At 37.6% G+C, this 25,761-nt stretch overlaps 3 protein-coding genes and 1 non-coding gene across 4 annotated transcripts; all 4 read left to right on the top strand.

Annotated features, from left to right (window-relative positions):
- Window positions 1-194: 194 nt before the first annotated feature.
- On the top strand, window positions 195-2,946 carry LOC104732634 (uncharacterized). Its single transcript, XM_010452198.3, has 7 exons — window positions 195-444; window positions 1,238-1,307; window positions 1,551-1,669; window positions 1,773-1,921; window positions 2,061-2,208; window positions 2,315-2,471; window positions 2,643-2,946. The coding sequence occupies exons 2-7, from the start codon at window positions 1,295-1,297 to the stop codon at window positions 2,729-2,731; spliced, it is 675 nt and encodes a 224-aa protein (XP_010450500.1). The 5' UTR covers window positions 195-444; window positions 1,238-1,294; the 3' UTR covers window positions 2,732-2,946.
- A 3,215-nt stretch (window positions 2,947-6,161) lies between these two features.
- Window positions 6,162-6,485, top strand: LOC147931127 (uncharacterized). Its single transcript, XM_087477189.1, has one exon. The coding sequence runs from the start codon at window positions 6,162-6,164 to the stop codon at window positions 6,483-6,485; it is 324 nt and encodes a 107-aa protein (XP_087333315.1).
- Window positions 6,486-10,253: 3,768 nt separating this feature from the next.
- LOC104732633 (uncharacterized) lies at window positions 10,254-12,282 on the top strand. The gene has a single exon (XM_010452197.3). It carries the CDS (start codon window positions 10,293-10,295, stop codon window positions 12,147-12,149), a length of 1,857 nt encoding a protein of 618 aa, XP_010450499.2. The 5' UTR covers window positions 10,254-10,292; the 3' UTR covers window positions 12,150-12,282.
- Window positions 12,283-24,922: 12,640 nt separating this feature from the next.
- LOC147931126 (small nucleolar RNA R71) lies at window positions 24,923-25,029 on the top strand. The gene has a single exon (XR_015576753.1). It is a non-coding gene; the product is annotated as a small nucleolar RNA R71 (small nucleolar RNA).
- Window positions 25,030-25,761: the final 732 nt, after the last annotated feature.

The following is a 25,761-nucleotide window of genomic DNA, read 5'->3' as shown; positions in this document are numbered from 1 at the left end:
TTTTTTGTCAAATGTGATGTTTAATTAGATTTAACAACAAAATTGGATGATTTAAATAGCCTTAGGGAAAGTTCAAGTTTTATTGGTGTTTCTGTGTAAATTGGATGATTTAAATAGCCTTAGGGAAAGTTCAAGTTTTATTGGTGTTTCTGTGTAAATTCATGATTTAATTGACATTTTCCATTTTTTAAAATAGCAAAAGTGAATTTTAAATAATAAAAGAAAAAAAACAGTAGAAATTCAACTTAAATGCGAATGTTGTAGAAAGAAGGAGAGAAAACCCTAAAATCCCATCAAAACGACGCACAACCAAACAAAAGCTCTCTCTCTTTGCTGTCGTTTCGTCTGCTTCGCTTCGGAAAGTTTTCATCTTTTTTCGTGTTTTCGTGGTGGCGATTTTTATTCTCCGGCTGAAACCTACCTTCAGGATTCAGCCTTTCTCTGGTACTTTTTTCTTCCGTCTCCGTTGCCTTAATATATCCTCAATTGGCTTCGATTTTACTTGAATTGCATGTTTGGGTTTTACGATTTGTAGAGCTTTATGGCTGTTTTGTTAATTGGGTTGTTGATTAATCCTAAAAAGCTGTATAATTTATCATTAATTGGGTTAGGTTATCACACTCTGATCAATCGAACTCTGTTTAGGGTTTTGATATTTTCTTTTTGTATGATTTGTTAAAGCTGATTCCTTTTTGGATTTCTATTGTTCAACACAAGCAATTTGCAAAGGTTGTGTTAGTAATTTGAAGTATCGTTTGTAAGATTACTCTAAATGTTAACTTTTGGCTGTGTACTTTAGGCAATAAGCTCTATTTTCATCTGTTTTGTTTAACACTGTTCTTGCTCAGTTAAGGAGTTCCTTTAAATTTCTCATTTTTTATATACACTGTTCTTGCTCGGTTGGTGAGTGTCTTGTTCAATTTGACATCTTCATGAGATCATGGTACTTATGTTTTACCTAGGCTCTATGCTTGTCCATTAGTAGTTCTATTCACATGTCAAGTAGTGTAGGACTAGAAGGTTTATGCATGATAAATTGTTCTAAGTTATTAAGCTGTGTAGCCCTTGATCATAACTGTAACTCTATCATTGTCTTGGGGGAATTGTGAATTGATTGATAGGAGTTTTGTTCTGTGTTACCTCCATGATATGAAAAGTAATGTTTGAGTGTTGTTCCTGTTGCGAGGCTTTTGTTCTGAGAATCTCTGCTGAATGATCTTTGTTTTATTCTGTGCAGGATTTCAGTCTGATTCAGATAGCAGCTTGTACTTGTCGTAGATAATTGGCAGCAAATATGGATGATTGGGGTAAGTTGTCGTACATTAAGCATTGTTTAATACACACTGTGTTACTGTATATGCGTCTGTGAATACCTTAATGTTTCCTAGTTCTTGCATTATTCTCCCTGACTATGTAAAAATTAGTACTGGCTGTACACAGCTATATATATTTTAGTCATTAAGATGATAGGCGTTTTTTGGTTTTATTGATGTTTTCATAATGGAAGTATATTAGAGTTCTCACTTTTACATTTTCCTTTCTGATTTCAGAGGCCGAGGACTTTCAACCACTTCCTGCAAAAGTTGAACTGAAAAGTAACTGGGATGATGAGGATGTTGATGAGAATGATATCAAGGACTCTTGGGAGGAGGAAGATGTAACTGCACCGGTATAGTTTTGTTTCGGTAGATACTTTGTATTTATTGATTTCTCTATCCCTGTTTCTTATACGATTTTGAGATTACGGCTAACAACCTTTGTTTCTTCTTTAGCCACCCGTTGTAAAACCTGCTCCTGAGAAGGCTCCAAAGAAAGCAGGAGCAAAAGCTGTTGAAAAGAAGGTTAAAACTGTTGAAGCTTCAAAAGAATCATCAAGGGAAGAACCTCTAGATCCAATTGCTGAGAAACTTCGCATGCAGAGGTAGAGTTAAGAAATATTTCGCTTACATATGCCTATTTTGTTGGTTCTGCATTGGTTTGGTACTGTAAAGAACATGTGACAGAGGCTGTGGACTTATGAAGGCCAGTATGCTGATTTATAGTATTATTTTTTATCTTAGGCTTGTGGAGGAAGCTGATTACCAGTCAACTGCTGAACTCTTTGGAGTAAAGACTGTTGAGAAAAGCGCCGATATGTTAATTCCGAAGTCTGAAAGCGATTTCGTGGAGTATGCTGAGTTGATTTCTCAGAAACTTGTACCATTTGAGGTTTGCAATATTCTTTCCCTATCCTAGCTAAGTGATTGTTTCTGTATGACCAATATTATGTTAAGACCAATGAGCCTGTATTTTAACTATGTCTGCTGTTTTGCAGAAAAGTTTTCACTATATTGGGCTACTCAAAACAGTGATGAGACTTTCTTTGGTCAATATGAAAGCAGCAGATGTTAAAGACGTTGCTTCGTCCATTACAGCTATAGCAAATGAAAAACTGAAGGCGGAGAAAGAAGCTGCTGGCAAAAAGAAGACAGGTACACCACAATCAGTAGTACTTCTTTTTGCTTTGTTCTTTGGATTTTGCCTCCAAATAATGGTTTCTCTTTATTAGACTTGTGAATTAGATAGATAGATGTCTTTAAGCTACGCATATCTTTTCCAAAATATCTGATCAAAATGGTTTTTTTTTTCAATGTTTTTGTTAGGTAAGAAGAAACAACTTCATGTGGATAAGCCTGACGATGATCTTGTTTCGGGTCCTTACGGTGCGATGGACGATGATGATTTCATGTGAGAAAATGGCATTTTGGAGATTGCAACTTTTTTCTCCTATAGAATTGCAACTGAGAAGAGGTTTAAATCATTGGCGGTTTTTTTATTTCTCTATACATTGAAGTGAAACATAGTTGTTTTTTTCTCTGTTTTCTTTGCTCTGTTTGATTTGAAAAAATGTGTAATCAGATTTGTTGCCAAACCTTTTTATATCATATTAATTGAACGAACACTAAAGATCTAGAGTTGATATATAAACTGATGTAGCGTCTCCTCTCCTATCTTGGTTTGGGGCTTTACGATATCTTTTGTTTCATCTTTGGATTTAAGCCAATTTACACTTTTGTTTTATTTCTTTATCATAGTTTCCATATTTTCGTGAAGAGACTAGGCTTGTGGCGGTGTTTATCTCTTATGATTATATATAGGACTTAGTGTGCTTCTTGTAACGCAGCTTTTGAATCTATATTATGAAAGAGAGTGCTACCTGTCATGAATCTTTATTAGAATATGAAAATCTCTTCTTCTTTGTCTCTGTATGGAAGATGATTGAATAAAATTATAGAATGTTGGTTTGGCAAAATACAGAGACAAAGAGGAAGTAGTTTTCATATTCTAATATTTAGAAGTTGTCAAAAAAAAAATTAAATAAAATTCTTATATAAAAAAAAAATTCTAGAGTTATATTCAAGAAATTGAAGAGATAACATGAAAGGAGGATGTCTATTTTAATTATATCTATTAAAGAGCTAACCAAGCTGCAATCTTGAAAAATTAAAATGTTAGTATTTTATAGTATATAACTGAGAAGCTAAAAAACTCTTTATTACAAAATATGCATTCTTAGATCAAGCTTTCATTTGGAATATTTTTTAAGAAGTTTTAGACAAGAATTGTAGAATGTTTGAGTTCTCAAAACAAAGTTGTTCATGCCTGCATCTAATAATTCAATTGCAAAATGAAAAAACCTATTTGAAGTATTAAAAAAATCAAAGTTAAAATTATATTTTTCAAGATTTCCACTATTAAAAAATAGATAAACTCTACATAAAAAACCAAATTAATAGCAAAATTGTTTAGAAAACGATAAACCATAAGCCCGTGCATAGCGCGGTATTCATCTAGTTTTAATAAAGAAAGAGAATTTTTTTTCTCTATCAATCTTCTTCTCTTGTTGAGAATAAGATTAACCCTTCTTCTTCTCCTGCTGAGAATAAGAACTTGTCTAGTAAGAAGCTTGAAGTCCTGTTGAAAAATAGCTACCTAATAGACATCGTTACCAGTCCCTGCAAGATAAACCCAAAGAGGCCAACCAAATTGGAAATGGCTACCCTAACTACAGTATATATGGAACGTAAGAGCAATACTCATCGCAGCCTGGTAGTGTAAAACTCGAAGGAAACTAACATTAGCCAAAAACTGTCTAGCAGCCGCATATTCGAAATCATGCTTTGTGTTTCATATATTGGAGTCAAGTTGAACTAAATTAATTTTGAGAAATCAGATTTCTTTGTTCTGTTGAAACTCTTTCACTAAAAATTAGAAATCTCAACTTGAGATATTAATACATGTCTTAGGTTGCTTCTTCACCTAGGAACTATGTAGTAGCATTATTCGGAAGAGAATCAACAGAAGTCTCTCTGGTGGCTTCAAGCCTTCAACCACCTTATCCAGCATCTACAAATTTGTCTCATGAAGCACAATTGATCCCAAAAAGTCCAACTCCTGCGTCACAACAACCAAATACACACCCAGTGGAGTATTGAAAACCGTAAAATTGTGGTATAAGGCAATGAAAAATGTATTGGGAAAAATATCATTAAAATCCTGAAGTTAACATTTTTGTTGATTTAAAGCATGAACTCTTCATCTGGTAAAAAAAATCTCAATTTTTTTATTGACTTCTAAATAATTCACAAACTTTTGTTGACTTGGCCTGATGACAACGTTAAGTGGCCAAATGAAAAAATCACACAAGATTAATTAGCCGTTAACGGGATCCCCTTAATAACAAAATGATGCTGTTTAATGAGACCTAAAACCCCCAAATTGAAACTTGAATTCCATTTTTCCCAAATCAAAAATCCTAGATTTAGAGGTTTTGGGTTTGGTAAACAACGTTGTTTTGTAATTAACAGATTATCATTAAAAGCTAATTAACCCCGCACAATTTCTCCATTTGACAATTTAAAGTTGTGCCTCATCCGAAAAGTTAACAAGAGTTTGTGAATTATTTAGAAGTCAACAAAATAATGGATTTTTTTTTTTCTACCAGATAAAGAGTTCATGCTTTAAGTCAACGAAAATGTAAACGTGAGAATTATAATGACATTTTTTCCAAAATTGTATTCATACTATATTTATAAAAGTGATGCATATCCTTTTTGCATGCTTTCCACTCTTGAGATGCGTGGTTAAATCTCCAACGCTACGGCAAACATGATAGCATAAACTACATAACCAAGGAGATGCACACTTGTTTTTAAAATCATCCCTTAGTCTATCTTCCGTGTTTTTTTATTATATTTATCAAATTGACGTTCAATAAGAGATATTAAATCACGAAGTGTAGATGCGGTATGACATTTTGACGGTAACAAATAAATCCACACAACTCCCCTTGGTGTTGATCGACACCCCTTCCCAATACCCAGAAATTGGTTTGCGGATGTTAAACTCCATCAATCCCGCTTCCGCCTTGTTATCCATCCTAAAGTACCAGGTTCTGATGATGTCTTCCAAGCTGTACTTTGCTCCTTCCCCTCCCAGTCGCCGCCGTGAGGTTGTCTTGCCTGAACTAGGTCATGCGCGGAGGCTCCTAAGTTTGTGTCTTTGATGGGCCTGTCCAATACTTCTTGGACCTGGGCTAGTATTTTCTCCTTAGTGGGTTTGCGCTTCTGGCCCACTAAAAGAGGTTGTCTCGACTGCCCAACTATGCTAATTGAGAGACTGTTCATGGTGTTTTGCAAGCTTCGATGGGAGCTCCCGTTTCGCTTTTGCATCGCCGTTTGTAGAAGAATTTGTGTTGGATATACTTCTATCTATCACTCTTGTTAGAGTGGATATACTACAAATACAAAAATTAGTTTTTAAGGGTACATTTTTTTTTTTTTTGTATCGAAAAATACCAATATTGGTTGATTTTTCCTAATCTACAGCAATTTTTTTTTTTTTTTTAAATACTACAAATAAAAGAATTGCTTTTCAAGGGTAGATTTTTTTTTTTGGTTGACTATTATATATCTTGGGTATAGTTTTTAATTAGGGGGTAAGGTGTAATGGTTAGGGTTTAAGATTTAGTTTTGAATGTTGATACTTGAAAGTTTAGTTATAGGTTTCAAAAATATATGTTTTAATGAGATTTTTGAAAGAATAAAAATTATTGATGTTCACTAAACCTCCCTTCATTGGGACCCATGTTTGCTCTAACAGGCCCACGAGGATGTATCGACATGGGAATTGGTCTCCACGACACAGTCACTCATGTATTCTCGTCTCATAGGCGACGAAGACATAGGGCCGACCACCTAAACCAAATGGAAATACTGATAGAGGAGCTTCAGACTAAGGGATTGTTGGAAACAGAGGATGTGGTCTTCTGGAAAGGGAAAGGGTCTCACTTTAAGACAACTTTTAACATGAAAGAAGTTTGGCGAGCAATAAGGGCCCAACAACCAACCAAGGAGTGGTACCAAGGTATATGGTTCACTCACACCACACCAAAGTTCTCCTTCTTGGCTTGGCTAGCAATACAAAATCGCTTAACAGGGACATAATGATAACTTGGACTGTTGGGGCGGACTCCTCATGTGTTTTATGCAACGTTTCCTTGGAAACTCGAAACCATCTATTCTTCAGTTTTCCATACTCGAGGGAGGTTTGGTCTGGTCTCACCTCCAAGCTTCTTGTAACATTTGTGTTCGGGAATTATATTTTGGGTTGTGTTGAATAAATAAAAGGAGTAGATTTTAATTAATTTCGATTTAATTATCGGTTTAATTAAATCATGGTTTAATTAGATTAAACCAAAAGCCCTAGATTTTTTTTTAAGTGTCGCCTCTTTTGTTTTGATGGAGTGTCGACGTTGGGAGTCACAAAAAGAGAGAGAGAGCCTTGGTCGATTTGGTGTGAAGGAGAAGGAGAAAGAGATCAACAAAGCTTTATCTTAGAGAGAAGGAAAATGGACAGAATCGTCAGGGTTTGGGAGAAAGAAGATCCGACTGCTCAAATCATTTATAAAGGTATTGATTTTTGGTATGGTTGTAGCTAAGAGATGTTCGTACATTCTACTTTTTACAGAAGTAAATTTGAGTTAATATTCTAGGAGATATCGGCTGTTTCGTGGGGCGTTTCTTCTCAGTCGCGGATTGAGACCAGCGGGTGTTTCGGGATCGATTTTGGTTTCATCTGAGATCTGATCGTCCTACAATTTTGTGGAATGCTTCGAGACGTCTAGAACTTGCTTTCCACTTAAGGGATTGAAAAGTTAACATTCGTTTTGATTTCGTGGTTTCACTTTTGAGGTTATTCTTTTCTGATTTTTCTGGCAGTTTGTTTTCAATATCGATTTGTTGTTGTGATTGGTTGTACGAGTGAGTTTGGTTGTTCTTGGATATTGGAGAGGTTATCATTTGACTGTAGTTAATTTCGTGAATCACTTGTTAAGGTCCCCTCCTTTTGTCTTTAGATAAGCTCATTGTCACTCACCTTAACAAGTGATTCACGAAAATAACTACAACCAAAAGAGAAGCCCTCAAATATCCAAGAACAACCAAACTGGCTCCTACAACCAATCACAACAACAAGCAAACATTGAAAACAAACTGGCAGAAAATCAGAAAAGAACAACCTCTGAAGTAAAACCACGAAATCAAAACGAACCGTTAACTTTCCAATCCCTCCGATGAAAAGCAAGGTCTAGACGTCCAGAAGCTTCCCACAACATTTCAGCACGATCAGATTTCAGATGAAACCAAAATCGATCCCGAAATACAAACACCCACTGGTCTCAATCCACGACTGAGAAGAAACGCCCCACGAAACTGCTGATATCTCCTAGAATATTAACTCAAATTTACTTCTGTAAAAAGGATAGTGTACGAAAATCTCTTAGCTACAATCCTACCAAAAATAAATATGTCTTGAAATGATTTGAGTAATCGGATCCTCTTTCTCTCAAACCCTGACAGTTCTGTTTCTCTCATTACTCTAAAGAAAAAGCTTGATTTCATTCTCTTCCTCCTTTACACCAAATAACCAAAGAGTTCTCTCCCTTTCTCTCCCTCTCTCTCATACCAATGTTGACAATAGCAAAAACAAGGAGAAGAAGCGTGACTTTATGAGGGAGATTAAAGGTTTTTGGTTTAATTAGATTAAACCAAGATTTAATTAAATCAAAATCAATTAAAATCCACTCTTTTGATTTACTCAACATATCCCAAACTCTATTTCTGGAACACGAATGTTATATCTTCTCACTTATTTTCTGTTGTCTAAGAGTTAGGATTGTTTTTCTCTATCATTCTATCTGCTTTTTTGTTGTCTATGGACTTGCTTTTGGATCAGGGAGTTGTAGCTTGGCCTCCTCCCTTTTTAACCTTGCCTCTTTGGAGGTTGATAACAATGATAAGTATGGTATAAAATCTTTGGTGCACAAAAAGAAAAATCATGCCACTTAAATATTGTTTATTCATAATTTTATTAGTGAAGCAGAATATTTTGTCAAATATATAAGTGAATTTGTTGTCAAATAATATATGTAAATTTTAAAAAAAATTTTGTAACATTGCAGGTGTCCTAAGATGAGCTCAACGAGAACAAAAATCTCGTGTGGAACAAAAGGGTAAAACCTAGTTTGATTTTGATTTTCAGTACGAATACGAACCTTGAAGCGTGGTCTGTTGATCCTTTAGACCTTCAGAATTTGAAGCTAGAGGTGTTAGAAAAGTTACCATAGGGATAACTGGCTTGTGGCAACCAAGCGTTCATAGCGACGTTGCTTTTTGATCCTTCGATGTCGGCTCTTCCTATCATTGTGAAGCAGAATTCACCAAGTGTTGGATTGTTCACCCACCAATAGGAAACGTGAGTTAGGTTTAGACCGTCGTGAGACAGGTTAGTTTTACCCTACTGATGTCTGCATCACGATAGTAATTCAACCTAGTATAAGAGGAACCATTGATTTGCACAATTGGTCATCTCGCTTGGTTGAAATACCAAACTCGATCTACTCTTACAATTATACTGTTCATTTGAAGCTAAGATGATTTCACTAAGAACTAAGAAGCCTTACAAATTAGAATTTGTGTGGCATGAATATTTTGTTGGTATCCATAAATACCAACATAACATAGTTGATTTTTCTAAAAGTACAACAATTAAAAAAAATATATATACTACAAATACAAAAATTGGTTTTTAATGGTATATATTTTTTTTGTATCTAAAAATACCAATATTGGTTGATTTTTCCAAATCTACTACAATTTTTTTAAAATACTACAAATAAAAAATTGCTTTTCAAGAGTATTTTTTTTTTGGTTGACTATTATATATCTTGGGTATAGTTTTTATTTAGGGGGTAAGGTGTAATGTTTAGGATTTAAGATTTAGTTTTGAATATTGAAACTTGAAAGTTTTTTTTTTGTCAACCATTGGGCCACAACTGGCCAGCCCATTAGCCAAATTTCTACATTCGTAGGAACCGGGACTCGATCTCGGATATGATGGTGCCTTCTACATATGGACTTACCTCCTGTCACTGCACTAAGGTCACTTCACAGAAAGTTTAGTTTAAGATTTCAAAAATATATGTTTTAATGAGATTTTTAAAAGAATAAAATTTATTTATATTCACTATTCTCCGGTGCAGGATGGTTATGTACTCAGTTTCAGGATCCGACGCCAACCATGGGAGCTACTAATTTCCGACGGAGCCTTTCTCCCTTACATGCCGAAGTTGAAGCTTTCATTTGGGCTATGCGTTGCATGATCGGGCATGACTACCGTGATATGGCGTTCTACTCAGACTGCTTAGACTTGGTGAAGATGGTGTCTACGCCAAATGATTGGCCGGCGTTCTCAACATACCTTGACGATATCAAGTTGGACAGGGAAGAATTTTCTTCTTTTTCCTTATCGTTTATTACTAGAAATGCAAATGTAAAAGCAGATCTCTTGGCACGCTATGCGCGCACATCTCCGCATAATGTTTTGTTTGTAAACAATTTTCCATCGCATTGGCTCGTTTGAGCTAATCTTCTGTTGACAAAAAAAAAAAAAAAAAAGAAATAAATCAGATGTGAATATTTTTGCTATACTAAACAAATCTAAATAAATAAGACTGATCAGACCCAACCAAATACTTGCGAATGTTAAACGAGTCGGACTTCTGTAAACCCACGGGTTGAAACGTGGCTACCAGATCAGTAAAATTACAATCAAACCGAATAATTTCACTTACTGTTCGGTTAAGTTCGGTTAATACGCGGTTAACTCTAAGAAACACCTTCTTCAAACCCTTAAAACCCAAATTTTCCAGAAGATTCTGAGAAGAAGGAGGAACCAAAGATTTTCTCGAGAAAATGGCAATGGCGGAATCTTCGAATCTCATGTGGAAATCGAGAGACGTTCTCGCAACACCAAGCCACGAAGGATTCGAGACCATCGTCGAACAACTCGCAATGCGTCAAGAAACCAAAGAATATAAAACCGCGCTTGCTCTGTTCGACTTCTGCGCTACTCGTTTCCCAAACTGCTACACCCTAAAGCTTCTCAAGGTCTATCGATGTTCTTCCAATAACGCCATCAGATACCGATCGATCTATTTCCTCGCGGAAACCCTCGCCGAGCTCAGAAACCGCAACTTCGAACTCTCTCGCGTCGGTCTCCACGAAATCAAACCACTCCTGATTGAATGCTTAACGATGCAAGAAACCAAAGAATCTGACATCAAGGTCCTCAGAAGAATCGTTTCTATCATAACCTACAACGTTGTGGTTTGCGATAACGGTGGATGGAACGAGCTCAGTGATTGTATCCTCTGGCTCGCGAGTACTGAACCTCTCAAGGCTTTTCACATTTTCCTCGATTTGCCATCAGTCTACGGTACATTCATCGACAATTTTATGAACATTATTTTAGAGGAAGCTGAGGAGATCTTGGTTCATCCTGAGAAATGTGAAGTTGAAGGTTGGAGCTTAGCTTTAGAAACTGTTGTTAAAATGGGGATTCAGGTTTTGGATATAGAGATGAGAGTTGATTTGATTAAGAAGCTTATCAACACTGTTGTGAATTCAGTGAAGGAGTTAGTGGAGAAGGGGATGGAGCAGTTTCTGGTGGAAGGGCTTCAGCATCTGGAGGAGTTCTTGTCACGAGACAAGACTATGTATAGTTACAATAAGAGTCAGTGTCATTTCGTGATGACTATCATGTTCAAGATCAAAGATTTTGGAACACAGAGTAAAGATGTTATAAGGAAGATTAACCAGTTGGTTAAATCACAGGACAATGCAGCGAGCAAGCCTGTTGTGAAACCTCAGGAGACTCAAATTGATGGAGCAGAATATGATCGTGGCTTGTATAACCATCTGAAGACTTTGTCATCTGTTGATGTTTTGAAAATCTTTATGTCAAATGCTGTTGAAGATAGGTCCAGAGAGATAGCAATCAGACGGCTTGAAGTTGTACTCTCTAATCACACTTCAATGGAGGTGCAAATAGACATCTCAGAGATGAGAGAACTTCAGCCGTTGCTTATCTCTTGCCTTAAGCAAGAAGGAATCTCTGATAGCATGTTCAAAGTCTTAGGTGAGGTGCTGAACCACGTTGTGTATGAGATGTCCAACCACCAAGATGTCGCATGGGACGGTATACGCGATTGTATTGCATCGCAAAGCAAAACAGAGTTTCAGAGAGCGGTTTATATCTTCCAGTGCTTAACAATGCCGCTTGAAGATGACGGGTTTGTAATTCATGTGATGGAGAATCTGCTCCCAGAGATAAGCAGAAGGTTAAACCCACCGGGAGAGTTGTTGGTAGATAACAGTTGCTGGGTTTTGGCGTTTACTGGTGCATTCTGTGCGACCATTCACTTGATAGAGATCCCAAGCCAAGCTGAATCCCTAAAGAAGATTGCAAATAAGATGATAGATTCTGTGAGAGAGCTTGTGGAAAGAGGAGGAATGGAAGTTGGACTTGTTAGGAGAGCTTTCAGAGATCTTGAAAGCATTGTCAAGAAACAATTGGAATGGTACGAAACGGTGGAATACAAATTCGTTAAGGGTCTGCTTTGGAAACTCTATGCAATCAAAGGTATGAAATGGGAAAGTAAGATCGTGTTGTGGAGAATCAACGTGATCGTGGAGAGACAAGTGAATGAGGAGGTTAAAGTGTTCCCGAAGGGTGGTGAGTTTGATTGGCTGAACCTACCTGAGGCTTAGGGATTTGTACGTCTCAAGTTCTTTCTTACAGAATCTGGTTTTTGATATATAGTTTGCAATTGTGTACAAAAAACACTGTACAGAAACAAGTAAAGTACATTTTGAACCATACATTGGAAAATGATTGGAGAAACAAGTATCTGCCGTGCGGTTCTTTGGTGGGGGTTTAGGTCCTTCTGATTAACCCATAATAGTTGCAATAGAAGTTTCTTACAAATTAAGCATGCATATATCCTAACATCCTTTTGGAATGAGAGATGTAAATTCACTGTAACTTTTTGATTCCAATGGCATTGACAAGTACTTTACTAATTCAAAGTCTTTTTGGATACTATGGAGGCTTATGGGCTATGGAAATCCCGCAATGACCTTATTATCTTCGATATGTCTCTGGGTGACCTAATGAGGATCCGGAAAAGACAAAGAGCAGACATGTAGGAATGGTAATACACCACATTGGACTAAGCCATCGCGAGGCATGATCAACTGCAACTTTGATGCAACCTATATTTAACGCAATGTCCGAACAAAACTACGATTGACCTTGCGTAATGAAAATGGATTTTATATCGGACCAAGATCAACAAGACTGCCTTTATAGCCAAAACTGTATTAGAAGCGTGAGCTTTGAGTCTTCTCCACGCAATGCAATCAGTATGGTTTCAAACGCATCAATTGGTTATCATGTATGGAGATTGCAAGTCTTTTATTAATTTTACTTTTATCCTTAAAGCGTAAACTTTCAAATTGAAGAAAGATTTTTAGAAAACTTTCAAATTGAATGATATGCAACTTTTTCACGGTTTTAATTCCACCGAATACAATATACCATTTACCCATAGCAATCACAACTACAAAACGCTAAAATCAAACAAGTGATTTTAAGTTTTAACACACAAACGTGTCTTTTGTAACGTAACTCACAACGTTTGTTATTTGCGTTGATGGTGGATGGCTTGAGGATTGAGGTTTATATTATCTTCAAATATAAACCTTTTTCTTAACTAAAATTCAACTTTGTTGGATTTAATTTTCTGTTATAGTTCATGGGTTAAATATCTAACCTTGGTTATTAGTTTATTTATTAGTTCTCTCTAATTACGAAAATACCATATAGCAGATCGAGCGATATTGTTCATAACATGATTGATAACACTGTTCATCCGATGGTATATCAAAATATATTGTGATTTTAGTATAAATATTTGTATATAATGCTAAATAGTATGGTATCACGAATTAATATCGACATATATTTAAGTTTGAAAATCAAATTTTAATGATATTATTCATCAATTATGGGGTTATCTATTGGATTAACATGATAACAAAGTATATATATATATATATATGTATAAATGTAAATTAATCATGATAAATTATATTATATCGGGATAAGTTTATAATTTATTGTGATAAATTCATTAAAAAAACTTGTACGGCTAACGTCGAAAACACTAGTTGTACCTATAACAAGAAAATATACATTGTTTTTTTGTGGTTATCTATTTGATTAATAATGTAAATTATATTTTATTGCGAGAATTTTCCAAGTTATATAGTAAATTTAGATTTATCTTGTTAAATCATTTATTATATGAATAATATGACACTAGTAAAAATTGTATATATAGTTATGGGTATTTGTTACGAAATTTTTTATAGTAAAAAATAGCTACAATATATGACAAATTTGTTACAGTTTATAAGTTAAAATTTTTTGTAGCTATTTTGTGAGAAATTGTAGATATATAAAAAAATTTGTAGTAAACTTGCTACATAATTTGTGACACATCATATTGTAGCAATATTTCTCACTAGATAAGTTGTCGCAAAATGTCGCAAAATAATTATAAAATAAAAGATTAATGGTATAATAATTTTGCTACTAATAACTAGTGATAATTAGTAACTGTTGCGACAATTTTCAAAGTGTAGCTATTTCATCATAATTGATCTACAGTGATATTTGTTGTTTTTTTGTAGTGAATGAGTGGTGTGCTGTCCATGTTGTTGATAATGGTAAGTAGTATTATTGTGAGTATGACATAAAAATCAAAGTAGCAATAATGGGGTGTTGTCACATCAACATAAGCTTGAAACAACCACCGTTCATTTGTGAGAATGGTTTTATTTTGCTTATTATATACACATTTGCTCTCTTCTATAAGAACACATAATACATTCTCTTACATAATTAGAAATCGTCTGCTCGTCTTTCTTTGGTTATTTTTTTTTTGCTGGGTTCTGTCATTATTCATTGATAAAATCTTTTTTTCCACTTATTCAAATGTCTTCCTCAAGTAATAATATTGAAGTTCAGCAAGTATGGATGTATCAACGTATGGATCCATCTACGGGGAAAGTTTCCACCGAATATGAACTTGGGTTGGAGCATTTTTTGAATTTTGCTCAGCAACGATTATATGAGGGGTGTAGAATTTGGTGCCCGTGCCGACAGTGTAAAAGCAGAGAGCTTCTGCGCATAAATATTGTCCATGGGCATTTATATAACAAGGGGTTTCAACCAAACTACTATGTTTGGACAGGTCATGGAGAAACGTTCGAGCCTCAATACCAATATCAAGGGGATCAAGAATTTTTGGATAACACTGCATTTCAAACACCCGAACCAGAATGGAATTCTAATGCATACATGGGTCAGTTTGCCTCTACGGAAGAAATAATGATGCCACAAACAAGGTAATTATGTTAAAAAAAATAACTTATTCTAGAGACTATGGGAAATTCTAAAAAAAACTTTAAATAAAGTAAAAATTAACAACATTACTAAAGTATTATATACATATATATATATATATATATACATAGGAAAAATTACCAATGTTACAAAAGTATTTTTTTTTTTTGTCTTTTTTGTAGAATGAATATTGAAAGGAGTGAACACTCTGCTGAACCTGTTGTACCTGCTGATGATTGGGAAGTCCCTAACGCTGAAGCAGCAAGTTTTTTCAACCGTTTAAATACTGCTAGCCAACCTCTTTATGACAATTGTGTAGAAGGCTTGTCACAATTCTCGTTAGCTGCTGATGTGATGCACATTAAGACGAACCACAATCTAGCTGAAACATGTGTCGATGATGTTTCGCACTTGATTCGTAAGATTTTACCTGAAGGTAATGTTGCTTCCAAAAGCTATTATGAAACAGAGAAGTTGATGCGTACATTGAGTATGCCGTACCATAGGATTGATGTCTATCAAAATAATTGCATGATATATTGGGGTGACCCTGACGAAAGTTTAATCATATGCAAATTTTGTGAGCATCCAAGGTACAAACCAGAGAAGTCATCGAGGAAACGTGCCTCTGGTACAAAACGTATTCCGTACAAAAGGATGTTATATCTGCCATTATCAGACAGACTAAAAAGGTTGTATCTTTCTAAGAGAACAGCATCACATATGAGGTGGCATGCAGAACATACATGTCATGATGGAAAGATGGAACATCCTTCAGATGGCAAGGCATGGAAGCATTTTCAAGAGTTTTATCCGGAGTTTGCATCTAAAAGCCGAAATGTTTACCTAGAACTATGTACAAATGGGTTTAACCCATTTGGATCATCTGGTGGTAATTATTCTTTGTGGCCTATTATTCTGACTCCATATAATCTATCGCCAGATATGTGCATGAAAAGAAAATACTTATATTTTAGCATTTTAGTCCCAGGGCGAAACCATCCAAAAAGAAGTTTGGATGTTTTCTTGCGACCGTAGATTGAAGAATTGCAGTCACTATGGGCTTTTGGTGTTGAAGCATTTGATGTTTCTGTGAAGCAGAATTTCAATCTGAAAGCAGTGTTAATGTAGACGATAAGTGATTTTCCGGCTTTGGGGATGTTATCTGGATGGACAACCCATGGAAGATTATCGTGTCCGTATTGTATGGAGGACACCGATGCTTTTCAATTAAAGCATGGTCGCAAATCAAGTTGGTTTGATTGTCATCAGAGATTTCTGCCACCAGATCATGTTTATAGACAAAATAAAATATCTTTTTTGAAGAATAATGTTGTCTCAAAGACTGGACCTCATTATCGCTCGGGAGAGGAAATTTTAGAGCATCAGTTGGAGGAATTTTATGGGGTGCAGAAAACAGCTGAATGTGGTGGTAACGGTCATGTAAACAACCAGATTGAAGGATATGGAGTGACTCATCAATGGCATAAGCACAGTATTTTTTGGGAGCTGCCATATTGGAGAACACATCTTCTCCGACATTGCCTTGATGTAATGCATATTGAAAAAAACTTTTTCGATAACATTATTAACACTTTGCTGAATATCACAGGCAAAACAAAAGATTCTCTAAACTCACGGAAGGATTTGGTTCTGTATTGTGATCGCAAACCTTTACATCTTACCCAATTTGGGAAGGCTCCAATTCCTATATTCAGGTTGTCTCCATATGCCAAGCGGGAATTTCTGAAATGGTTAAAGGATGTGGCAAAGTCTCCGGATGGGTATGTATCAAACATAGGACGATGCATACACATTGACCACGAATGTAAAATATATGGTTTGAAAATTCATGATTGCCACGTCATTATGCAACGATTATTTCCGTTTGTTTTCTCTAAACTCTTGCCTTCAGAAGTCCATGAAGCAATCTCAGGTAAATATTAATATCTACTATAAGTATCCTACCAAAAAAATAAAGTATGTTTAAGTAATTTTTTGTTTCACTTGTCAATGTAGATGTGGGCATATTTTCCGCGACCTTTGTTCTAGGTCTTTGAATAGAAGTGACATAGGTCATTTGAAGGATAATATAGCTCAGACGCTTTGCAACCTGGAAAAGATCTTTCCACCATCATTTTTTGATGTTATGGAACATTTGACTGTTCACTTACCTGAAGAAGCTGAGCTTGGTGGACCGGTGCAGTTTCGATGGATGTATCCATTCGAACGATTCATGTTTCACCTCAAGAGAAAAGGGAATAACAAAGCGAGTGTTGAAGGTTCAATTGTGGAACAGTTTATCAATGAAGAAATCACAAATTTCAGCTTTCACCACTACGATTCTATCGGAGATATTGTCTTAAACAGTACTAAGAAACGACATGCTAGTGGTTTTGCTCAGCAATATAACTACTCGTACGATGTACCAGCATTATTTAGACATGTTGGTGGGGGAGGTGGTAAACATATTACGAGTAGTTAAATGATGCCGATCACCACATCGCCCATACATATATTCTCCTCAATTGTGAAGAACTACAACAATTTGAAAGGTAAATATGGTTTCGTATACAAATTATTTGTTCACAATATAAACTTTTAACTTAATACATATTATTTGACAATGAGGCTAGAGAGAGAAATTATGGGCTCACCGATGATATGTTAGCAAAATTGAAAGAAAGAGATTATTCTGACTGGTTATACAATTTGGTAATGCTTATTTATATAATTTGTGGGAGTATTTTTATTGTTATAAAAATATTACAGTTGTGGACAATTACTTATATGTGACTTTTTTTTACTTTGTGTGTGGAATTCAGATTCAAAGTGATTACACAAATTCGTTGTACCCGTTGTGGTTACATGAGCTTGTGCGAGGGCCGATACGGAAGTCAACATGTTGGAATGCATACTATTCACAAGGTTATAACTTTCATACGGTTAACTATGCACTTAATAAGACCACAGCCAATTACCGTCTTTGTGTGCGGGGGAGTTCTGAATCCGAACAAACGTATTACGGGAAACTGCAATAAGTAATTCAGATAGCTTATCACAGAGCTGTTGGATTAAAAGTAACTTTATTTCGATGTGATTGGTTTGATACGACTTGGGGATCCGGGACGAGAATGTGTCTTTAAAATGTTGTGATACTTGTTTAACTACTCTGATGTATTGATATTTTGGTGTTCTAGTAAATTGATGTCTGTTGGCAAGTATGTTTTATTTGTTGTTTATGGTAGTTATTGGTATGTGTCTTGCTATAATTGTCTTCTGTCACACATGTAGGTAGAAAGAATTGCAGGTACAAACCAGTTTACTTCAAAAGAAACTAAAACACAATGTAGATACTGAGTGAAGAAGACATAACTTTTTTGTTTTTGTCTTTTAGGTTTGGGCTTGATAACCCTCCACGGAGAGCAATCGTGGCTTCAATCCGGAGGCACTTTGATGGACCCTGGTATAACATCTCCTCTGTTCCAAATGAGGCGCTCATGCAATGGTGGGGTGATTTCATCGTAAGTATTGGGGGACATACTTTAATAGTCGATTCACATCACCATATATACAGCTTAAGTCGTAACTACTTATACATTTTAACTTGTTTCACAGCAAAGTTTTTACTGGGATGATGAATTTGGCGGAGAAGTATATCATCTATGGTATCATGTTCTTGGTGGCCGCCTTAGAGACATGATCTCGAAGGCCAAAGTTTCTGGTAATAAGCCAAACTGGATCAGTGGAGATATCTGGGAGATGATGCAAGAGTATTGGGGGACAGACGCATCTAAGAAGAAGAGCAAAATAGCTTCAGAGAATCGCTTGTCTACTCGTGATGGTTTTGGACCACATGCTCACACCTCTGGATCACGTTCAATACGACCAGCTGCGAGAGTTAATTGTAACTTTACTGATAAACCTGAGTTTAGTATGTTTGTTAATTGATACATTCAACATATTGTAATGTTATTTGACTATGTCTGTTTCATGTTGTAGCGACAAAAAGAAGGAGTCTTGCCTTCAATGCGTCGCATTCTCAGAGAGACTCACCTCAAAGCTGATGGCTCTTATGTGGATGATAGGGCGAGGTCGATTGAAGAGGAGATTCAAAGAGAGATTGATGCAGTCTCTCAACCCTCGGATGGCGCCTCACAAAGAAATTCCTCTGCCACAGGGCTGACTCAGTGATACTAGGATTTTGGGTCTCCTAGTAGGTTCAATTAACCTTAAGTGTTGTAGTATTTAAGGTGTCAATCCAAATGGGATGTTGCTAGCAATCAAGATGCAATCAAGGAATCACAAGTCAAGCCAATTCAAAAAGAGTGTTTTTTCTAACAATCCTAGAATGACAAAAATGCAAACGGAAATGTGTTCTGGAAATAGAAACGAGAATGCAAGACAAGAAATGAAAATTAATAAAAACAGAAACGAGTCTAAGCATGAACTAAAAAGCAAGAAGCGAAACAATCTCAGGAATGTAATATCAATCAAAAGGATAAAAGTCCTAAGGATGGGAGTAATTGATGTCGGTGGAGTATCCTAGTCTACAGAGTGTTTAACATGCCACAAGCAATCTATCCCTAAACAATGAACATCACAACTTAGCTAATCCAATCTCTTGGTAAAAGCTACTCAGACTCAACCACTTCCATACCTAGCTCTCGCTAGAAAAAAGTGGTCGAGCAGGCATGACAAACAAGTTCATTCACGTCAACAAACATCCTAGACAACTAATCTCTTAGGCTAGGAACGTAAGTCTCTGGCACTAGTTGGTCAGACATTTCATCGAACACCTTTTGGGTGTGGAAATGTCTCGAACCTAGTTCCAATTGATCAGAGAGAAACTAGTAATTCTAACTCTAGTCCAGAAGGGAATCATACAAATCAAGCTTAAACACCCTACATCCTAAGATCCTCCACCTAATCTATCCCATCCTCAAGAACTAACGCAATACTCAGATCCGGAAATCATCATCAACAACACAAACTCAGAAAACATTGAAACAAGCATTCTTAGATAGGTAAAAATGAGATAAACAAGTTTGTAGAAGAAATCAAATGCAAATACTCAATGTATCAAAAGATATCTGAATACAAAGTCTGGGAACGGTTCTTGGTGGCTAGGGAAACCTTACAAAATAAAAACGATATAAAAACTAAGATGTTGTCGCGGAGACTTAACAAAACGTATTTATAGTAAAGACATAAAATCCCTAAAACTTAAAACGACAAGATGAAGAGTCGGTTTGGGAATCTCCTGAAGCGTGTAAGATGGAACGTCTTCCTGACATGTGCGAACGAGAAGTGGCTCGAGTGAGTGATGGCGTCGGCTCAAACGGTAGTCGACGATGGAGTGATGGCGCGACTCGAGCGGATGTGTGATGACGGAGTGACGGCGCGACTCGAGACAGCCTGGCTCCAAAGTCTCCTAAATACCTGAAATACTCCAAAATGCACGAGGTATGCGAAGATAATGCAAGAACTACCTAAATATGAAAAGTGTACAAAAGAGAGTAGAAATTCATGCAAAAAAATTAGTTATCCTAACTAGATGCGTGACAAAAACATGCTTAGCAGAGACAAAATATAGACATATCAACTCCCCCAAACTTATTCTTTGCTTGCCCTCAAGCAAACGATCAAGAACAAGGTATGGAGAAGAGGTGTGAAGATGGGGTCTCAGAACCTAGAACATACTGAATAGAGTAGTTAGAATCAAGGTCCTTGTTTTTAGTTCTATGATGAATGGTGAAGGAATTTCATTCACTTGATCTACACATGCAATCCTATCAATCACCCCCTTTAACATTTATTAACAAAGAACCATGAATCAAGCTATGCAGTGTCATTGAACTCATTTGGCTAGGGTGAAAGGTTAGAGACAAATGTGGTCTCTTTCTCAAGTGGTTCTATCGATACATAACAAGGTTCTCTCATGAAAAGAGTTGAGCTTAAGAGAAGGCTAAAGGTTGAAACCAACTGATGCATACAAGAACAGCGCCCTGTCTACCCAAAGAACATTCCAAACCGAAGTTGGACCTATCTCTAACCTTCATCAGAAACTTCATCTCAAACTCATTCTTTCATTCTTTAGATTTGGTCTTAGGAAGAGTTCACTTCTTATCACTCTAGCGGATTGGGAAAGCTCTAATATCACTATGGTTCATTCTCTTTTCTTCTAGACATCTTAAGCATTTTTACTTTCTTTCCTTTGTCTAATTTTTTTTTTTTTAATTTCATGCCCAGAACTAATTATTCTTTTTACTTTTCTCACCCCAAATCCTTTACTAGACGTGTAAACTTTGAAAACACATCCCCTTCCTTAAGACTTCCTACCCTTTACTTTTCTGCACAAATCCAAACCCAATACCCAATGTCAAGTTCTCACTACTAGTCCGGATAACGCGAACTAGAGCTACACAGGACCCTACTCTTGTCGGTTAGAACCTAACACTTTCTAACAAGCTCAACTCGGAAAAGACCTGACACTCAAGAATACAATTGGCTTGAAAGAACGGTTGGTTAAGGGTGCGGGAGACTGTTCCAAAGATGGGAATCAGCTAGTTGGATTGACAAAGGTGGTAAAAATGTGAAAGACAATCCAAGTATGTATATGGTATCCATGAGTTCAAATTCAATGCATAACAAGATAATTGCAAGTCAGGATTAGGTTCAGATAGATAGGGAATGACGTCAATTCAGAACATGCTTCAATCTTACATTTTCAAATTCAATCAACATGCATCAAAGAACTAATAACAAGGGCCTTGATCCTATCCTATTGAATTCAGCATGCTACCAAGGTTACAATCATCATCAACCCCTATGCTAAATGCAACAACCCTATATGAATGACACTAGACTCAATCCTAATATGCAAGTGCAAGCTACATGAACACTTTGTTTTTGTGGAAATTTTCAAAAATTTTCAATTTTTTTGGTTTTTCTATGCAAATAAATGGATGCTATCTCAAACATGATATGATGCAAAAAATTGAAATAAGAATCACAGAACACAACATCAGATACATCATCTCAAACCCTCCCCCAAACTTAAAATACACAGTCTCCTGTGTAAAAAAAATTTGCAGGAGGATTTAAGAATCACAACGGAAACAATGCAGAAATGGAATGGTATATACAATGGAAGGTAGGAGTACCTCAGTAGTAGAAGAAGGAGTCTGAGCTCGCCCAAGGAGTTGGTGCGTGGTACTGGCTCTGTCCTTCACCGTGTTCGGGATCCGTAGTAGTGGTCTCACCTGGTTGGTCGATGTGGGTCGAGTGTACGCACGTTGACTCGAGCGAGGTGGATGATCTGGTAGTCGAGTCGTTCAGCTCGTGTTGTGTAACAACGAGGTTCGAGTCGAAGGGTGAGAAATGCATGTTTGTTCTCCGGGACTGCGACTAAAGATTCGGAAGGATCAAGTCAAAACTAGTCGTGGGTGACAAACAGCAGCGATGACGGGACGTGTGTTGAGCTTGTCGATCGAGTGGGATATGGTCAACTCGAGCGGGATACTTTGGAACAGAGGATTGAGTTGTGTCGGTTGAGTCATGTAACGAGCTGGGATCGCCGGATGGGTAGAGTCACACGGTGCCGACTCGAGTGGTGGTGAACGGTAGCGATGGAAGTGATACTTGCGTTGAGCTCGTACTCCCTTCTGTAGATTCCTGAACACAATAAAACTAAAAACGAAAATCAAAAACACAAGGATCCTAAAAAAATATTTACAGTAATACCTTTGGGACTTCCTCCCAAGTGAGCTTGTTTAAAGTCCCTAGCTTGACTTTGCATACTCCTTATGCTTTGGGAGGGTCATAGAGAGGTGGTGAGCTCCCCTCTGGTATGTCTTGTCTAGCCAGATACTCTTTAACATTCTGCCCAGGTTCAACAACAAATGAACTGCTCTTCTTCATTATCCCAAACCTCCACCTTAATTTCCTTGCAGGAGAACTTCTCATTGTACCTTGGAGCTTCTTGATTTGCCCACTCATCTCCTTCACCATAGCTGTTAACTCTCTCACTGAATCCCCTAGAATCCTGGTAGTTTGGAGTTCAGACAAACTGTCAAGCGTGGGAGGACTTGACTCTTGCGGTTGGTGAAGTTTAGGAAGCAGGTCATGACGCTTAGGGAGAGCAACAACTACACTCGAGTTGGAACACAGTTGAGTGCCCCTTCGAGTTTTTTCTTTGGTTACCCAAACTCTTGTTTCTGCCTCATTGACACCCTCAAAGATGTCAAACCCAGCTTTCTGATCTTTCTCTTCAATCACGAAGGTATGCCCATCAATAGTTGGCTTCTTCTTAGCATCCTTGATATCAAATTTCATCTTGAAATTCTTACCCAGATTGAGATCAATCACTCCCTTCTTGACATCAATGACTGCTCCAGCTGTAGCTAAGAAAGGCATTCCCAGGATTAGTGGATCTTTAGGCTCTTCATCCATTCCCAGCACCAAAAAGTTAGTAGGAATCTCAGCTTGTCCAATTTTGATGGGCAGGTTCTCTAATAGACCGTGAGGCAATCTAGTAGTCCTATCAGCCAATATTAAGCGGAGGTTACATGACTTGTATTCGTTGAATCCTAGCCTCTGAGCTACAGAGAGTGGCATGAGGCTTACTGAAGCACCAAGGTCGCACAGGCACTTTTTGAAGGCCAATGGACCTAGAGAACAAGGCAAGGTGAAAGAACCAGGGTCCTCTACCTTCTTTGGGATAATCATCTTCTGAATAACAGCCTTGCATTTATGAATAACCCCACCTATGTCATGCACTGCCCTCTCATCTTCCAGAGCCTTAGCTTGAGCTCCTTTAGCTATCTCCTCCTTCTCTTTCATCTTTTCGGTTACCAAGTCAGTTAAAAACTTTTGATATTGAGGCACAAGTGCAAATGCATCAAGCAAAGGCATCCTAAGTTCAATCTCCTTGACTTGTTTTTCGAACAGAGCTTTATATTTGTCAGTAAGCTGCTTCTTAAACCTCACTGGAAATGGTAAAGGTGGCTTGCATGGTGGAGGAATGAATCTCACAGGTTTATCCTTGGGAGCAGCGGGTTCTTTAGTAGCTCGAGGATTAGATTGCTTGGCTGACTCAATTGGATCCTTGAGCACCTTGACAGGATCTTTTATCTGAACTTCATCTTGAAGAGAATCCTCCCCATCTAAACTCTCATTGTCCTCAGTGAGCCGTACATCTACAGCTTGGGTGGTGATAGCATGGATAGTAGCATAGTCCTTGGGGTTTTGAACTGCTTTTCCAGGTAGTTGGCCAGGTGTTGGGGTAGAAGCAGTCTTGCCTTCCATGTACTTCAGCTTCGAGTTAAGAGCTTCAAACTTGACATTAAGATCATTGTATGAACACTCCATTCGCTGACTGAGTTCAGCAAACTTCTTAGCAGTATCCAAAGATCCGCTAGCTTGACCCTGAAGAAGTTGTTGCATCATTTGCTTCATTTCTTGATCTGGGGTTGGAGTAGGCTGAACTGGTTGAGGGCGGAATCCTGGTGGTGGTCCTGAGGGAGCATGGTATCCTTGCTGGAACTGTTGTTTAGGGACGAATCCCTGATTGTAAGGCACAAAAGGTTTTTGTTGATCTTGTTGTTGCTGCTGAGGAGGGTACACCTGATCCTGCGGATTTGCAACGTTGGTGCTCTGGTAAGACAAATTAGGGTTCGTATGATAGGGGTTGTAACCCTTGTTGTATCCACCTTGATTCTGGACGTAGCTGATCTCCTCAGACTGCTCACCCTCCCCATCTTGGACGTGAAAATGTTCACCCTCAGATACGAAGTGGATGCTCTTTTGTTGGTTAAGCAAGAGGCGGTCAAGCTTCTCATTGACACTCTTGAGGTCCTTCTTGTACTTCTCCTCAGACCCAGCGTCACCGCGAAATGTGCGGTCATAATCCTCAGTGTAGTTGCCGTCGGACTGAGCGAGATTCTCCACCAGTTGCCAACCTTCATCGACGTCCTTGTTCAGGAAGTTACCGTTAGAAGCAGTGTCAAGCAGCATACGTATTTTGGGAAGGACACCACGGTAGAGAGTACTCAGTAATGACTCGTTGCTGAAACCATGGTGTGGGCACTGGCTGTGGTAACCCTTGAAACGCTCCCATACTTCACAGAATGATTCTGAGCTCTTCTGAGTGAAGCTGGAAATCTCATTCCTGAGACGTGCTGTTCTAGAGTTGGAGAAAAACTTGGCCAAGAATGCCTTCTTGCAACCATCCCAGGTGGTGATTGATCCCTTAGGAAGGTTTTTCTCCCATTGATGAGCTTTGTCTCCAAGGGAGAATGGGAAGAGGCGCAACTTGTAACCATCCTCACTCACGCCGTTGATCTTGGTGAGACTGCAAAGACGGTCGAACTCGTCCAAGTGGTCGAGTGGATCCTCCATAGGCAACCCGTGAAACTTGTTTCCTTGGATCATGGTGATCAGACCACTTTTGATCTCGAAGTTGTTGTTCTGCACGGCGGGAGGGACGATTCCAGCATGTTGAGTGTGAGTGTTCAGTGCATCTCCAGCACCAATGTTTCGCGGTCCCTGATGTGGTTCATGCTGTTGTTCCATAGTTACGTGTACGGGATGATCAGTAGGTGGACGAGCTTGTCGTGGTCTTTGTAACCGATTGTTGTCGTCGATAGCAGGGAGGAGATTCTGATGTCCTCTTGATCTGGTGTGCATGCAATGCTGCAATCAACAGGTTCCTGAGATGCAAAACAAACAAGCAAACAACCAAAACAAGTCAGTACTCAGAATGATAAGTGTAACAGAACTTAATCTTGCAAAACTTGAAATCTCAAATGTAACAAAACGAATCCCAAATGGCAACAGCGCCAAATTGATACTAGGATTTTTGTGTGTCTTATCCTAGCAGGTTCAATTAACCTTATGTAGTTGTAGTAC

Source organism: Camelina sativa, chromosome 12, assembly GCF_030686135.1.
Source record: "Camelina sativa cultivar CO46 ecotype springtype chromosome 12, ASM3068613v1".
Lineage (NCBI taxonomy): Eukaryota > Viridiplantae > Streptophyta > Magnoliopsida > Brassicales > Brassicaceae > Camelina > Camelina sativa.
Note: the sequence above shows the minus strand (reverse complement) of the source record. Positions and strands in the feature narration are given on the sequence as shown.